The sequence below is a fragment of the Siphateles boraxobius genome, unplaced genomic scaffold (assembly GCF_051911475.1).
Source record: "Siphateles boraxobius isolate OS27281-9 unplaced genomic scaffold, OSU_SipBor_1 33, whole genome shotgun sequence".
Taxonomy (NCBI): domain Eukaryota; kingdom Metazoa; phylum Chordata; class Actinopteri; order Cypriniformes; family Leuciscidae; genus Siphateles; species Siphateles boraxobius.
This window is the reverse complement of record NW_027508953.1, coordinates 5,562,016-5,580,333: the sequence shown is the minus strand read 5'-3', so window position 1 is coordinate 5,580,333 and position 18,318 is coordinate 5,562,016. Positions and strand designations below refer to the sequence as shown.

Genomic DNA, 18,318 nt, shown 5'->3' with positions numbered 1-18,318 from the left:
ATAAAAATACAGTAAATTCTCACATGATCCTTCAGAATATGTTCAAATATGTTGAAAAGTTTCGCTACCAAATCTTTTGTGTAATGTAATGTTTTTTTCCCCCAGGATTCTTTGGTGTAAAGTTCAAAAGAACAGCATTTATCTGAAATCAAACGTATTTTGTAATATTATAGATTTGTATATAATAGTGCAACCTTGTTGAATAAAAATATTAATTTATCTATAAAAAAAAATCCAACCAAGTCATTTTGTACAAAATAGTTATTACAGTAAAACTTATTATTTTTTTATAATATATAAAATCTACTAATATAAATATATTGATATTAAGGACAAAATACCACCTTATTGTTGTTGTGCCTGTTTGTTTATAAAAAGAGCCGTTCTCATGAAAAATGAATGAAACAAAACATTTAACATATTAAATGATAACATCGAAAAAAATCTATTTTTATTTAGAAAAATGACAAATAATTTAATACAAATTTTGCTATAACTGTTTTACAATTATGTAAACATGTTAATGCGACACACCCAGAAGAATCCCTCCTGAAGCAGTTATATAAAGTACTTTGAATGAAGAAATAAACTATTTTTGGAATTAGACATTTTGGCTCATTCGATATTTTACACGAGCCAAAATGGCGTCAGTTTCCGAGCTCGGACGTAAACAGCTTCAGTTTCCTCCTCAGAAAGGAAGATCAGGGCGACTGCGAGGATCACACCGAAGAGATGGGAACGAAGAGTCGCGGCCCTAATTAAGCCATTTTAAATATACATTTTCATCATATTTACGTACCTCGGGTAAATGCTGCTGTTGTTTACATTTAGTGACAGGTATATGTAGTTATAACCCTGTTATAATAACACTTTGCTCGGTGTTCCGCTGTTTGTTTGTGGGCAGTAACGTTAATTTGTGCCTGCAGAGTTATTAGCGTGCTAGCAAACATGCTATTTGATTCGATTAGCCGAATGCAAATATAAATACGCGTGTTATTACACACACCGCTTGTAAATTAAAAATCTTCCGTACACTTAAACATAATTATTGAATTTAGGACAATTTTCTAGGGCGTAATATATGGCTTGTTTTTCTGTTAAATTGAAGCTATCTAGTAGGCTAATCAGCTAGCCGAGACTGTAAATTACGTTTTGCATGCTTGCACGTGATTAATCCTGTTTCATCACACTAATACGGTGTAAAATATATTGAATATTTTCTAAACTATGCATATGCGTTAAAAAGCTACGTGACTACTCTTACAAAAAGTTTTATGTCATGTTTACACATAAATACAATATAACTCGCTTTGAGGTATAGCGACGATTTATATTTTTCGTGTTTGTCGTTTACATGATCTTAAATGTCATTCACGTAGCGTTTTGTTAACTGTAGGGATAACTTCAGTTGGTAAAAGATCCAGGGGCCCGGGCCTCAGTCCGCGGTCTTGAGTTGAACAGCCTTCAGACATCAGAGCGAGTGTGTCGGTGTCAACAGCAGAGCCAGGCTGCACATCATGGGCGACAGTAGAGGTGAGAATGTTTTGATTATATGTCCACATGTGGCTGCACGTTTGTGCAGTAAAATGTACACTTTCAGCTGTAAGCTTAGATTTTAATTGCACTGCGCATCTCAAATTAAGTGTTATGGATATGGATGACACAGTGTTTTGTATATAATCAGTGGATTGAGGTGTAAAGGTTAATACTCCTGCTAAATTTATACATTGATTTGCCAGTGTGTCATGATTGTTTTGTTGTTATAATTTTAGATCGCTTAGTCTCGTTATTAGTTAATGGTTACACTTAATTTTAGTGTGTTTTACACGTTACTTGTACTTACTATATTAATAGGAGTAATATGCGTGTAATTACATGCAACTAATGCTAAATCAAACCCTAAACTAAATCCTAACTCTATAGTAAGTACATATCGTTAATTAATATAACTCATTAGTTAAATGTATAATTACACTAAGACACCTTAAAATAAAGTGTAACCTGGTTTATTTTGCATGTTTTCAAGATAAATAAGCAGTTTGTTTTATCGCTTAGTTTGATCAAGGCTACAATGATTTATTTTTTAGATAATTTTTTGAAGCTAATTGGATTTCATGAGACAAAGCTTGACAATGTGCTAATTTAATAATCTAGCGGATGTTTAAATTAAGAAAGCTAAAATTCCTATGCTTGGCCGAAGTGAACGTAATTGTATAATTTTTGTTCTGATCCACAAACCTGCCTCTCCTCACAGATTCTCGTAGTCCAGACAGCTCATCCGTTTCCTCGCCACCATCAGGTCAGCGTTCGCCCCCGTTGGCCCCTTCAGCCGCCTCCATGACTTCTCTGCCACCCATCACTTCAGCCGTGAACAGTCCCATCAGCAGCATGGGCTCACCTTTCTCAGTCATCAGCTCCTCTCTGGGTTCTCCTTGCCTTCCTGGAACTCCCTCTGTAGGCTACGGCCCCATCAGCAGCCCACAGGTGAGCACTTTCATGTTATCAATCCCAACTGTCCACCAGACTCTCATTATTTCAGTTACAGGCCTGTGTGTTTGCATTGAAATAAACTGCCCGGCTTGTTTGGTTTCTGAGGGTACGTTAACATGACAACGATGTACTAAAAATAGAAAAGTTTTTTAAAAAGTTTCACACACAGACATTGTCAAAACGATCTCCATTGGCGCAGGCGCTATGTACCTATAGACTAAACACGTAATATGCGTGTGCTAAACCATTTTCACAAATTCACGTTTTTGTAGTTTACAGAGATGACGATAATATCGATAATATCGTTTCCACTTTGAAACCTGTTTTCAAAAGTTTGCATTTTCAGGCCCCTAAAACATTGTCGTGCAAATGAAAGGCCAAAACAGATAAAAGTTTTACGTTTTTAGTTGAAAATGGTGTCGTGTAAAAGCCCCCTAAGTCTGGCAGAATTCAGATTTTTTTGTACATGTAGTACATGAAATTTCAACAAAGCAGTGTAGATTTAGGACAAAAACTGCACAATAGTTAAATCTGAATTAATATCATAGTTATCATCGACATCTTATTGTACACTACAGTTCAAAAGTCTGGGGTCAGTAAGATTCTTTTTTTTTTAAAGAAATTAATTATTTTATTCAGCAAGTATGCATTAAATTGATCAAAAGAAGACAGTAAAGAAGTTTATAATGTTATAAAAGATTTATTTTTCAAATAAATGATATTTTAAACTTTATATTCATCAGGAATCTTGAAAAAAAGTATTACAGTTTCCTCAAAAATATTAAGTAGCACAATCAGCATTAAGCAGCAAATCAGCATAATAGAATTATTTCTGAAGGGTCATGTGACACTGAAGACTGGGGTAATGATGCAGGACTACATTAGATTTTAAAATATATTAAAATGGAAAACTGTTATTTTAAATTGTAATAATATTTCACTGTTTTTACTGTATTTTTGATCCAATAAATGCAGCCGTGGTGAGTATTAGAGACTTCTTTCAAAAACATCTTATCAACACCAAACTTTTGAACAGTATTGTACAATGACTAGCAATATGTTGCTAGACCTGCAAAATTTCAAGGTTTGGTTCAGCTTTAAAAAAATAAATAAATACCTGTTTTATTTACAGAGGTTATTTGAGTGTTTCACTCTAGAATGTTAATCTTTAACAGACCGTCTGGTATTTTGACCTTATTTCCAAAGTCTCTTAGGTAGGTTTCTGTCGATCTAAACCCGATTTCTTTTTAGTCTAAATTTTAGTTTTAACAATACAAAATAGCATAGTGGATTTGGTAATGTAGCACCACGTCCCTCGTTCCACAAGCTTTTTTCGCCCCTCCTCATCACTGCATTTCTGTTTCACAGATGAACATGTTTCCCAGAAACATAGAGGTGAGACCTTGTACCCTCTCTCAGTTCCTGACTGTCTCATGCTTTCCTCGTTTTCTAGTCGCTCCTCTCATGCAAATGTCTTCTTCCCTTTACTGTTGCTTATAAATGTTGAAATGTTGCTCTGTTTGGATGTTGCTCTGATTCCTTGGATACATTCCGTCTTTAAGGGGCTTTGTTCAAATGACATCAAAATGCAATCAAAATAAAATTCTTAATGACTGATCATCTTCCACCTGTGCTCAAGCTGATTTGTGATGGAATGGTGTTTGAATGATTTGGGGAGAAATGTTTGGTTATGATCAATTAAGGGTTAATTAGGCATGTGTTGCTGACCATGAGAAATTAACATGTATTTTTATTTAACCTTGCAATTTGATTTTTGTTTATCACTAACAAAATAATTTTTCAAGTGTTCAAAGTTTCAATGCTTTTGTCTTTTTTTCTGCCACTTCATCTCTTTCTTCATCTATCTCATCGTCCTTCTCAGATCAACTCCACTGTGTCTATGTCGGGCCTGCATGCCGTCAGCAGCTCTGATGACGTGAAACCTCCCTTCGGTTTGAAGCCGCTGTCCAGCCACAGCCCAGGACCCATGCTCTCACAGAAGCGCTTGTGTGCCATCTGTGGAGATCGCTCCTCTGGTAAGTCACTGATAAACACTAATCCTAACTGGTCTGATCTTAAAACTGAAACTGTCATTCCTTATGAAAATGTATTTTTCCTTTTAAATGTTTATAGCCTGTTTATAGCTATTGGATAGGTGAGTAAAATAGTGAATCTAAAATGGTAAAGTATCATCAATCAGGGGTAAGTGTAATGAGAATAGATATTTTTGACATGGTTTAAATCACAAAACATTTATTTTTCATGTTAATGTAATGGAAAAAATGCTATTTATGTATTTGATGTCTTCTGCTGCTGTTACCCGTCTGCTTCAAGCTTCAATGTGTTGCACGTTCAAAGATGATCTGCTGCAGACCTTGGTTGTAACAACTGGTTACTGTTGTCTTTCTATCAGATCTAACAGTCTCACAATTCTCCTCTGACTTCTTGCATCAACAAGGCATTTTCGTCCACAGAACTGCTGCTCAATAGATATTTTCCCTACCCTAGAGATGGTTGTACGTGAAAATCCCAGTATATCAGCAAAAGTCAATTGAATAACTTTTCTTCCCCATTCTGATCATCTTAACCATGTCTACATGCCTAAATGCATTGAGTTGCTGCCATGTGATTCATTGATTAGATAACGTTAACTAGATTTAGCGTTAAAGAGCAGTTGAACAGGTGTACCTAATAAAGCGGCCGTGACGGAGAGTGTATATTGAATAGCCATGTGGTATTTAAATATTTATAAATAAAAGGTTCTTCAACTCAATGGATTTTCCATTTGATGTGCAAGTTGAGTGCAAAGCAAAAAAAGATTAATGACAAATGAACAAAAACAGCTTTTCATTATGTCACACTTATGTAACAACATTGTGTTTCAACATTATGAAATTATCGAATTTGGGCTCACAGATCTGTGGATTAACCTCCTAATAAACAAACCTAAACCTGCCTCATGTCTCTTCTCTCCAGGCAAGCACTATGGCGTGTACAGCTGCGAGGGCTGCAAGGGCTTTTTCAAGCGCACCGTGAGGAAGGACCTGAGCTACACATGCCGAGACAATAAGGACTGTCTGGTGGACAAACGCCAGAGGAACCGCTGCCAGTACTGCCGCTACCAGAAGTGCCTGGCCATGGGGATGAAGAGAGAGGGTAAGAACCAGAATTTCCTGTCCCACCTAACACATACACATACCACAGACCCAATATGAGTTCCACTGAAGTGATATTCAGTGTTTGATGCCAGTGTTTCCTCCTACAATGCCCCTACATTTAATAGTCATTTGTTTGTAAACTACATTGGTCACTATGTTTATATTTATAAAACATAGTTATATAACAAAGTTAATGCAGTAGAAAGACTGATCTACCACAATTTGGGTGAAATATTCTTTGCTGTGGTGGAGGAAACAAACGTAATAACGATTGTAATATCTAGAGAGCAGGGGGGTTGATAGGCAAAAAAGCACTGAAATGTTATGTACAATTTATTGTTTATTTGACATTTATTTTATTTATTTCACTTTTATTTTTATTTATTTTATGATAAATTAGCTCGTGGCTAAGGAAAGTGAAAGAAGGGCTTTTTTATAATTATGCAAGACAGATAGACAGTAATGACAAGAGTAGGTATAGCAGAGACATGTAGATTTGCTAAGTCATATGCATCACAGCACAAACCAGAGAGGAGAGGAGAGGGGGAGGGAGGTCTGTTGTCACCACTAACACCTGTCCCCCTCTCTCCCTCTTTTGTTTCCTCTCCTTCTCTCTTCCTCCCTCTCCTTCTGTAGTGGTCCAAGATGAACGTCAACGATGTAAGGAGAAAGCAGGGAGGGAGGGAGGGTTGGTTGGTCGTGTGTGTGAATGTGGGAATGGTGAAAGAATTGCTCTGTAGGATATTAGTCACAGCCATTAAAGGGGTCATGCCATCTTTTTTTTCTTTCTGAGATCCACTTGGAAATATGGAAATATTTTCTTAAAGTGAATATTTTTTTCTCAAATTGATGCCTAGAGTCTGACTGAAATGATAAGAGACCTTGTTAAAAATAATCATCAGCCCCCAACCCAGCCAGAAACAGCACAATATTTTGCTGTTATTAATTAATTTGATGCTTATAAGTAATAGTATACATGTGGTCTAGTCTTTTTTGCAGAATATCTGAATTTACCATATATTTTCATAGTGCATCAAACTGTTATCGTTAGGTCAAAGGAAACTTAATTCCACATGATATGACCCCTTTAAATGACATGATGCAGTAAAAAAATATTAGTCATGTGAGAATGATGTTTTGAATTTGTGCAATAAGGGACCTTTGTTGCTTTTACTGGGTCATTGAAGAAGGAATGTTGCTGGAGGACTTATTTGTGTGCATGACTGTGTTGAAAACTAACTGGGAACTACATGTATCTATATATCTCTGTGTCTCTCTACACCTGTTTTCATCTTTACCGCTTTCCCGTTTCACTACCCCTTCCTCTTTTCATTTTCCTTTTCCCATCATGTTAATCTCTCTCACACTGTACTCTGCTCTATCCTTCATCTCTGTTTCCCCCGTCTCGTTCCTTTTCTTCATTTCCCTGTGTGCGATACAGCAGTTCAGGAGGAGCGTCAGAGGAACAAGGAGCGGGAAGGAGAGGTGGAGTCCACCAGCGCTGCGAATGAAGAGATGCCAGTGGAGAAGATTCTGGAAGCAGAAATGGCCGTGGAGCAGAAGACTGAGCTGCATGCGGACGGCAGCTCAGGTGGAAGCTCTGTAAGTAACAGATAAGCATGTTAAAGAGGATTTATGATCTTTAGTGCCAGGATGACCTGTTACATGATCCAGACCATTAAAGTAATTGGGCTCTAATTGTAGCAGCCCAATGACAGTAGGCTGGTTGACTTGTTAAATGCAGGAAGTTTCATAGAGCCAGCCATTCATATTAGAGCATTCAGTTTTGATAAAGTTTTGACATTTCTACTTGCAGTATGCATGTTGATGTAATGAGACAGACTGAATGCATATTTAGCACCATCTACAGATTTTAAAGAGAGGACCTATTATATATTTTTTACATTTTCAACTTTCCTTAGTGTGTAATGTTGCTGTTTGTGCATGAATAATGTCTGCAAAGTTACAAAACACAAAGTCGCTCCAAAGGGAGTTCTTCTCTATATCAGTAGGAACTGTTTTTGAATTCACAGAAACGCCACAATTGTAGTCATGAGTTTTCTTTTGGGAACGTACACGTCACAATATTTCTCATTTAAATAATTCCTACCCAAGGCATAGGCAAATAAAAGGAGGGTGAGGCCTGGTTGCATTGGTAGTGTGTTGAAACTCGTGGTTTTGGTAAGGAGCGTGACATTTCCGAAACATGCTCAAAACATTTTCCTATCACAACACACTGGTCCAGCCAACCAATCAGAGCACATTGTGCTTTTTGGAAAGAGAGGCTTCATTGAGAAAGGACTTAAACAGGGCTGCATTTCTCGAAAGCGTCATGAGCAAAGTAGATATTAGAGACCATTGTTGGCAATGGTTCTACGATCTACTTAGGTATGCAATGCTTTTGGGAAACGCAGCCCAGAGAGTTACAGACAGGTGGGTAAGAGGTCAAATATAGGAAAACAAATGTGTTTTATGAACATCCAAGTATGAAAATCTATTCTAGTAGACTTTGGAAAAGAGTCTTGAGTCAAATGCAGTTTCCTACTGCTATATAACAACAAAAAGACTAGTGTGATGTTACTGTTTTTGTTTTATTCCCTCTGCTTACCACTTACCCATAATACTTTATTTTTACCTCTCCTCAGCCGAACGACCCAGTCACAAATATCTGCCAGGCAGCTGATAAACAGCTGTTCACTTTGGTGGAGTGGGCAAAGAGGATCCCTCACTTCAGTGAGCTGTCTCTTGATGACCAGGTCATCCTACTGCGTGCTGGTAAACCTGTTTGCCTCTGTCTTTTTTACTCTGAATAACGTACTCTCATATTTCTGAAAAGCATTTAATAATATAAATCTGCAAACTGTATTTTAGTCATGCTACCCTTAACAAACACGGTTAATAATTGACTTTACTCAATATTGAATACCACTCATCTTATGCTGCTTTTTATTTGTCTGTCAGGCTGGAATGAGTTATTGATCGCATCATTCTCTCATCGCTCCATCACGGTAAAGGATGGCATTCTGCTGGCCACTGGCCTCCATGTGCACAGGAACAGTGCTCACAGTGCTGGGGTGGGAGCCATCTTTGACAGGTAATAGTCATGCCCCATGAATGTAGACTGCCAAGATGCACATACATTTTAAAAAGGTGGATGCATTTTTTTATCAGATAAGAAGACATGCGCATAAACTATGATGGAAACGCATTTAATGATTACATCCATTGATGCAAAAAATTTTTTTTGACTTTGCCTCAAAATTAGATGAGATTTATTAACTGGACTAACCAGCAGCCTAATTTCATTGCACAGCATCTCAGTTGTTGGTTTGATCATTCTGAAATGCCTGAGCCAAAGACTGTCATCAGAATAAGTTGGTATAATGACTTCCTAGAAGTGTCTCACATGATTGTGTTCCCAAAAACCAGCATCTGAACACAAGATAACATGACAGTGTTTATTGCATTGTGTCTGTGCGCTCTGAGACACAAGTCATTTATGATGTAGGAAGAAAGAGCCACAGTGGCTTCCCAAATTGCATCAACTTCCATTTTTATTACAGATATTTTGCGCCAATTTCCCATGAAGTGACGATTTTTTTTCTCTCGCATGGGATGAAATGTGCAATGTTTTTGCGATATTCCCATTTTGCGCATAAGTTATAAATTTGGAACTTTGTATTGAAACATAGCTATTGATGATGGTTCATGTTCACATCGCACTTTCATTTAGCTGGAATCAGACTTTGTAAATAAGATTTGACGACAATTAATTTTGTTACATTTGTTAATATTATTTGATTCAATGCTTTTCTTGAATAATTTCTTGTTGCAATTATGTAAAGATGTGCATGTGACCTGCTTTGCTTCTGTGTGAAAAGGATTAGACAAGAAATAGTTTATTGTATCATAGTTTGGTAAACCTGCGCTCATAAAACTTAACAGCTTTGATTCTTGCTTTTTATGACACATTTAAGGCTGCAAAGGTGGTTGGATTTTCCTGCGTCATGACAAAGCAAAATACCTTTTACCTCCCAACAGCCTGCCGCCTTGACGTTGCTATATATAGTGTGTTTTTTTAGAATACACTGAACCACAGACAGGACATGCACATACATGCAAACACCTATCTGTGCACCAAAGCTCTCCTCTGCTTAGTCTCAACACACTCCCATTTACATAATCAGTACAGGCACACATATGAAGTGTGTTCTGTCTTGTAATCTGCTGTTTATTACAGCAATTGCTTATTTCAAGGAACAAATTTAGCACATTTCTCCCCTAGACTTATGAAGACTCCATATTTTGTCTTTGTCTTATGCAAATCCAGGAATAATGAGCTACAGGCTGTTGTTTTAAATCAGCTCATTCTAGATATGCTGTGCTAAAGTTTGTTGTGATGCTCATTTGAAATTGTCTTTTGTTGCCATTCATTTTGTCATAATGTCTCTGCTTCAGAAATGAGCCTCCCCATCCTTGTGCTTCACTGTCCATCTCACCTGAATTTTGCAGCGCTTCATTGTCGTCCTGTTGGTGCCGTGTGCTGTGTTCACATGCTTCTTGCCTTGCTTTATTGGCTCATGCTCTAGATGCTATTTAACCCTCTGTGCAAAATCTGATGCATCTTCAGAATCATTGTATGTGCATTTTAAGCAATTAAGGCATGCTGAGTCAATATAGCGCATAATTGATAACAGAACTAAATGAATTAACTGTTATATTCCACAACAATAATAATATTATTATATTTTTCCTTCAGGGCTCAATGGTGATTTTGTGTAAATTTTTACTATTGTTCAGATATTTACAGGCCGCATTAGCAAAAATCTGAAATGAAAATTTTAAAAAATTAAATCAACAATTTTTGTAGTTTTAAAATGTTATATGTTGTATTAAAATATAAATATTTTTTATTTGCGGTAGCTAGAAAATATGTGTGAATAACACGTATTTATTACATATATTTAAAATTATGTAATAAAGCCCTATTTAAAATTATTTTAACTAATGATCACCAGATTTTAAAGTCCCCCTGTAGTCAATAATTGTATCCCTTAAAACAAATTTTTGCTTGCCAACTTTTCGCCAACAAAAAATTCTTCATGCCTTAAAATAGCTTGAATGTAACTCTACACCCTTGCTTCATTTAGTATATGTGGAACCATGAATATGCAAATTAGCCCCGCCTCCACTCACTCACACCAGCTCAGAGATCCAGAATGGTATCACTCTTTACAACGTCGGACAGATAACGGTAATTAAAATGATTAGCCCTTTGCTTGACTATGTTATCAAACAGCTAATAATGCGATGCTAATGTTACACAAACCATGTTCTCGTTCGTTTGAACAACTCAGAACGTCAGTGGAGAAAGGCATTAGGGCTGGGACGATACACCTATCTCCTGATTCGATACTACCACGATACTTGGGTGCCGATAAAATATGTATAGCAATTTTTTTGACTGTAGATGATGTATAAGATGAGTTATTTTTACAAAAACAAATCATCACATCTTTCTGGCTTATTTCAGAAGCATCATACAATACTAGATTCTCTTGAATAAATGATTCAATAACAAATACATTTTTTAACAGTCACTTGTCGAACTTGTTATCACTTGTTATCGAAACAATGTAATCGATAAATGCGTTATTTTAAGCATTTTAAGTTTCTATCAAAAGCTGATTTTGATCACCATCGCAGACATAAGTGTTCATATTTGAATTTTAAACTTTTATAGAGTTCGGTAGTTAATGTTATACTATTGCATCACAGAAATAATAATACTATGAGGTTGGTCTCTTCCAACCAACCATGGGATATTACGTCACTCAACACTCAAAGATAACGACACATTTCATCCTCTGTTGGAACGAAAGTGGCTAACTTCTGTCAACCTCATCTACAAGCAAGGACAAAAATAAAGCAATTGAATTTGAATTAATATCAATTCTGGAATTAAAAAAATTGATTTTAGAATCGTAAATGAAAAAAAAAAAACACGATAGCTAGGTGAGTCATTTTTTTTCCTCCCAGCCCTAAAAGGCATATATCAAGACATCATAACATAGTAATATACTTCATACACCCGCTATATTGTTAAATCTACCCGATCTTTTTATATCAACAGAAAAATATACCGGGAGAACCTGGCTTCTCTTGAGACTCCCCTGTTTCACGGTTAATGATATGCTAAAGCCAGCCCACACATTGACGTGATTGTTTACAAGGTAGTTTGTGACGACAGAAACACCAGCGATTTAAAACTGCGCTTTTGAGACATTCTTTAGATCACTGCAGTTTAAAAGAGAAAATACTTGAGTCACAAATTTGCACTTGGTTTGTCTTAAAGCATATTAAAAACACCATATAAACAACATTAAAACATTTATTTTCACCACAGGGGGACTTTAAAAGAACCATGGTACGGTTTGCATCAACAGATTTTGCAAAACCTCAATGCTCAAATCATCAAAGTTTGCATGACTTGAAATTACATGTACGTGATTAAATCGTTAAAGTGTCCATCCTTATTGTTGAGCCCTGTTCTTATCCTGATTTTTTGTTGTTGTTGATCATGTTATGTTGTTCTGCGCTGGGAATTGTCATTTCTAGCTTCATTGCTGCCATCCAATGATCCATCTGCCTTCCTTTCAACAAGAGCCTGTAGCTTGTTACTCTTTGAACTGGGCCTACCGCCAACATATGTGGAGTCTTAACGTCTCTGCCTGGGCCTTTCTGGAGCGGGGAGACATTATATTACTATGATATGTGTAATGACATTTTAATAACACATTGTGATTGAACACACAGGGAGAGTGCGCACAATGCAGAGGTTGGGGCCATATTCGACAGGTAATGACACTCCGCCACACGCCATATACAAACAGCAGCAGTCAGAAAAGCCTGTAGCTTGAGAGTTTATTTTGGATAAAATTATGTCTGGGGCTGTTTGGGGCAGGTAAAGACCAAACTGACCTTGTGTGTGTGTGTGTCTGTGTGATTGAATGCATTGCTTGGACTCATAATGTTAGCAAGAGTGACTGATGTTTTATGTTGCATGCTCTGTTTTTAAAAAGTTAATTTTTGAATGTTCTTTTTGTCGTATTAAGATGAAATCTGAGTACGGTTTTATTTTATATCCCTGTTATACCAGGGATTTTTATGTTGTTTTGTATATTTTTTAAGTGGCTATGAAAACAGCTCCAACTAGCTTTTTTCTGTTTCCTGATTGTGAATTGTGATACTTCAGAAATTAACCTAAATCTTCTTCTTCTTTTTTTTTACCTTTTCATCCCATGCTCCTTCCTGCCCCCATTTTCATGGCGTCAGGGTGCTGACGGAGCTGGTGAGCAAGATGAGAGACATGCAGATGGATAAAACAGAGTTGGGCTGCCTGAGAGCCATCATCCTCTTCAACCCAGGTCAGTCCGCAAAGGCATAAACATTCAATTCATATTCATTCATACTAAGAAAATTCTGGTATAACTTTTATCCAGATCAAATATGATACCAATACTTCCTGTTTTGCCAGTGATGTATTTTCATTGCATTTGTAATTTAAAATTAAATAGAATAATTTAACTACAAACTTCCCAGAAATATACCAGGCGTTATCGGTGCATCTCTAGTTCATAGTCAATCTCTATTTAACAAAAATCCAAACTTAGAATGAGCTAAGACTGTTATTGTGAAAAGTCTAGTTCAGAGCAAGAGAAAAAATTGCGGAAAATATTGCAATGTATCACGGTTTAAAAAAAAAATAATTATTTCATTTCTGCTGATTTTTACTCCTTCTGTTTCTGACCTACTTGATGACAATTTTTTTGTTTTATGTCTGTTGTGCAGATGCAAAGGGATTGTCAAGCCCAAGTGAAGTGGAGTTACTGAGAGAGAAGGTCTATGCATCGCTGGAGGCTTATTGTAAACAGAGATATCCTGACCAGCAGGGGAGGTACAGCACATCAGCACATCATTTTCACTTCTATCCCTCAATAGTTCAAAACATTAGGGTTCAGTAAAATCCCATTTACAATTTTCATAGTGAAAAAAAATGGGTGATCATTACTGTGGTTATATATGTTGCTAATATTGCAATTCAGTGCAGTTTCTCAACATCTCACTTGGTTTTCAGGTTTGCCAAGCTCCTTCTCCGGCTCCCAGCGCTTCGCTCCATTGGCTTAAAATGCTTGGAGCACCTGTTCTTCTTCAAGCTGATTGGAGACACCCCGATCGACACCTTCTTAATGGAAATGCTTGAAGCGCCTCATCAGCTGACCTAACCTGGACTAGGCTCGATCCAGTTCAATCCGGTTTGCACCAGGGTATTGCAGTCCTCCCTGGACTCTGGGGCTTTACTGTCTCACTTCCCATTAACACCTTCCCCCACTCACCTACACTTTCTTCCTGCCGCACCTTCAAACCAGTACAGCCCCGAAAAAAAGACTCTTTAAGTTGTCTGAAAAAAAAAAGACTTGTTTTCCATGTAAGGTTTTACATGTTGCAGTATGAGCTGTCCAGAGAGAGCTTATTTTTCAAATTCCTTGGAGGTTCTAAATCATAAGCTTCAATCTAAAGACTTCGGCTTCCAGTTTTAGAAGTCTCATATTGATTCTAGAGATCTCCATGTGTCGCTTTGGTTTGTATGTTACTCTGAATGCACGAATTGTACTTCTTTTTCGTTTATCATTGCAGTTATACAGCCATTCGGCTGAATTTACAGTGCATGTGTGACCGGGGCGAGAATCCGGCGAGCCGTCTGGCTGGTACGAATCAAGTCGCGGCAGACCTGCCTCTTTGTTTTTGACTGCTAACTGCTATCTTTGGGATTTTTACCTTGAAATCCTACTTTGTACTGTACTCATGAAATGAGTCTGATTTATAAACGGCATTGGAAATTTTCGGCCTGCTGCATCTGGCCCTTATGAAATGCAGGCCAGGGTTTTACATTTGTGAATAAATGTATGCAGGTTTTTTGGACATGAATTTTTGATCATGTTCCAAGGAGGGCCTAAAGGCACAGATTAATTCTCGCAGGAAAATCCTGCTTTTTTTGGCGGCAATAGGAGGGTCGACCTTGTTTTTCTTGGTTTGTGTTGTTTTAAATGAGCAAATAGATTGGTATAGGTTTTGGTACCTTCTAGAGGACCTTACACCTTTGCCATTTCATAATTTTCCCCATGTTCTTTTGATCTATTTCTTCACCAATTCCTCAAATAGGAACCAATTCGACACCATGACCCCGAAAGGACAGATATTTATAAAGTGTGTGTGTGTGTGTGTGTGCTGTGTAGTATGTCCAACCACTCTTGTCCTTTCCACGTGATCGGTGTAGAAGGCCTTTTTCTTTTTTGTGTATGAAATCAGCTTGTCATCAGGCTCCTTTGGAATGAACTGGTATTAACTTTGGCATAGTAAACAACAAAAGTGATTCTGGTTTGTGTAAAGGCTGGAATACTCTGCACAACTTTTGCAGAACAAAAGCAGATTTTTGCCCTGGTTTACAGTCGGGAAGAATTTACGTTAGTTGCCGAAATTGAGAGCAATTTTTGGACAGCCGAAGTGTTTACGATGGGCACAGACTATGATTCCATCCAGTCGGAGAATATCAAACGTTCAATATTTTAAGCCGATTTTAGAACACGTCTTGTTTTCATTTGGCATGCATCTAGCAACAAGAAGCATGTTTCTGCATGTGTTGATGCCCTGTTTTTCTCCGTAACCATTTACAAAGTCTGCAAGTGTATGATGCCTAGTGTTTAAAATCTTTTCTGATTTTAAAGGTAGTGTAGTGTGTATTCCAGCTTTAATGTGTTGTAGGAGAATCACCTTCTACATACCATCTGTACTGGTTGCCTCCCTCATAGCAACTCTCTGAATAATTCAACAGGGACTGAGGGACTAGGGCAAAAGAATTTTGCGTTCAATCTGAAAGGTCGAAGTGTCAAAACCAGCATCCACTACAATCTCTATGCATTTATGTGCAAACGTTTGTATAGTCTTGGAAGAAAGAATTAAGGCATTAAACAAGATCTAGAAAATGCACCAGTATTAATGGTGGTACAATTTTCATAAATGCCTGTTTCTGTGGCTCAAACCAAGTAATTTTAGGCAGAGACTTAAGATCAAATACTGACAGTGTTTGAAGTTTTTATAGAGAAAAATATCTAGAGATTGCTAGTGGTTCCACCATTTTTGGTGCTAGTAACGACAACAGTTAGACATAAATGTTGACACCAAAATAGAAACACAGCAGTGGTCAAAATATGCAATTTCTCCAATAAGCTTGAATTTGATATGCCAATTTCTTATTTAATACACCATCTTCTGCATAATGATTTCAACTGTAGTATCCAGATTTTATATATACATAAGGTGCTTCATTTTCAGTTGAGAGTATAGTCATGCCGAAATCGGCCAGAAAGACGGAATTAACATCAGATTAGATCGTTCTCATATGTTTGAAGGATCAATGGATTGTACGGTAATCCATAAAATGCTAGCCATTGACATGTGACTGAATCTCCAGACTTCCATTTATAGCTTTGGTTCTCTTGCGACTAGCGTTGCCCCCTAGCTTAACTGTGTGTTTGTTTTGTTAGGGCCAGTGGGAGGAAGAATCCTGTTCTGAAGCCTTTTTAATGTGATCAATGACTGACCTCTGGTCCTATAAATTTGGCTTCCCGGTAGTTCCTCAAAGAGGTTCTGTATTTTCTTGTGTTTGGTCTTTCCAGGTTCCATTTATCCAGGAATTAAAGCTATTTCAGTTGGCGTCTGCTCTATATCTGAACAGTGGGAAGGCTCATCTGATTGTGCACTGTGTGCTTGTGTTTTCACGTGGGCGTCTGGAGCTTTGCAAGAGTTGTCAGTCAGCCTATAGGGTGTAGGTGTGTATATGTGTGTGTGCAGCTTTGCAGAAAAAATCCTATGTGAAAGATACATACAAGAGTCGTCATGTGGTAAAAATCTTCACAGTATTTCCTTTAAATGGAGTGCAATGGCCCTGTCTCCTATTACTTGATTGCAGTTTGCCATAATCGACTTTTCGCTTGACTACATATTAGACATGCGCTGTGAGCTTGTGTGGCCGACCCTCCCTGTTTTTTGGGGTCAACTTTTTTTTTTTTTTTTTGGTTCTCTTCCCCAAAATTGTTACTTTTTTCATAATCTGAACTTTTAACAGCTCTCAAAATTAGCTTAGGGTTGCAAGGCATTCATAAAAATGAATAAGGCTTGCACAGGATTTTGTACAATGTACAATGTCTCGTTACACCTGAATTATCCGTCATGCACCTGAACTGATTCAGCACTGCCAAACAGGTGTGAGGGGAGTGTTTTTTGTTTTTTTTGGCTGTTCCTAACTAGCCCCTACTGGTTGACGGTGTACTGTGATGATCACTAAACGGAGCCCCTATTGCAACTCTTTATGCTGAGCTGAGTCAGAGATCTAGAGGGTTCTGGTAGTGTGTTTTTTCTAAGGCCTTGTTGCTGCAACGTGGGAAAGCCCTTCTGTTTGTGTATTTGAAGCCGAGTGGCGCTCTGAAATATGCACAGTGCAAACTTGAGTTGATCTCTGCCTGAGAATGAAGTGGGTGTGCATGTGAAAGTCTGAGAGGCTTGAATGTTTGCCTCTGTAATGAGATATATGCACAAGATATGAGTGAAGTTGAAGCATTTGCGAAGGTGAAGTGGGTTCATACAGGTGAATTGCACAAAACCTGTCAAGAATGTGACCGGGTCATACTTCAACGCAGAATCAAAACCTGGAAAAATTCTTTTCATCACTGTAAACAAGGTGATATATCATTGGATGTGAAGTATTTTATGCTGACTTAAATCAAAATGATTGACGTACAGTAATTAATCACTATTTAGGATGCATTACTGTACATACTATTTTGTTTCTGTTGATTTTGAGGTGAAATGTGACCTGGACATGTTTTTTGTGCGGTTCGCCCATACATGATCATGTTGAGTGGATGTACAGCTGAAGAAGGGCTAAATGGTGATGATTTTGTACTTGTAAGCGGGGGGGTGGTGATATGGTGATTGTTTAACGGGAAAGAGATTTCATACTTGATATGATATGACAGAGCTTTCTTTATTTACTCCCATCAAAAGAACAAAAGAAAAACAGCAACAAAAATATTGCTTCTCACTATGTTTTCTGACTTCTCTTTTCTTATGCTTTACATCTTTGTGTATCCTGACGTATTAGTGGAAAACTGTCATGTTATTTGGGGTACCGCCCCACTCCACACCCTTCCTTCTTAATTTTTCTTGTCTAGTTTTTAATCTGTCTCCAGCAATTGTGGAAATGATTGACTGTACTGAGTGTGGAGAAAGAAATGTCTCTTTCTTTTTGCTTTATTGTCATTAATTCAGAATCTGTTTTTGTTGGATGTACCATGTGTAAGTAAAGGTTTTAATACAGCACAGTTGTGTGAGCTTTTTATCTTGTCTTAGCAATCTGCCTGCCTTTTCACAAACATATTGAAGTATCTTTCACTTGCCAGACTTGTAGAACAAAATAGGTAATCATGATTGATCTATTTTTTCTTTAAACACCTGACATTAAATTTTGAGCAGTATCATAATATGTGACACATATAATAAATCAAAACTTGTTTAAACACACATTTAATCACTGGATAGTTTGTGACTTAGT

The 18,318-nt window shown here is 37.3% G+C and overlaps 1 protein-coding gene across 16 annotated transcripts; it reads left to right on the top strand.

Annotated features, from left to right (window-relative positions):
* Positions 1–612: 612 nt before the first annotated feature.
* Positions 613–18,086, top strand: rxrba (retinoid x receptor, beta a). 16 transcript variants are annotated; one of them, XM_077195102.1, is made up of 14 exons: positions 622–804; positions 1,397–1,533; positions 2,255–2,484; positions 3,859–3,885; positions 4,373–4,526; positions 5,467–5,646; positions 6,285–6,308; positions 7,090–7,250; positions 8,294–8,423; positions 8,610–8,742; positions 12,465–12,506; positions 12,984–13,075; positions 13,500–13,605; positions 13,786–18,086. In XM_077195102.1, exons 2-14 carry the CDS (start codon positions 1,518–1,520, stop codon positions 13,931–13,933), a joined length of 1,443 nt encoding a protein of 480 aa, XP_077051217.1. In that variant the 5' UTR covers positions 622–804; positions 1,397–1,517; the 3' UTR covers positions 13,934–18,086. The 16 variants fall into 16 exon arrangements, with proteins under 16 accessions (XP_077051226.1, XP_077051217.1, XP_077051222.1 ...); XM_077195103.1 differs by having other exon boundaries at positions 691–837; XM_077195107.1 differs by lacking the exon at positions 3,859–3,885 and having other exon boundaries at positions 684–804.
* Positions 18,087–18,318: the final 232 nt, after the last annotated feature.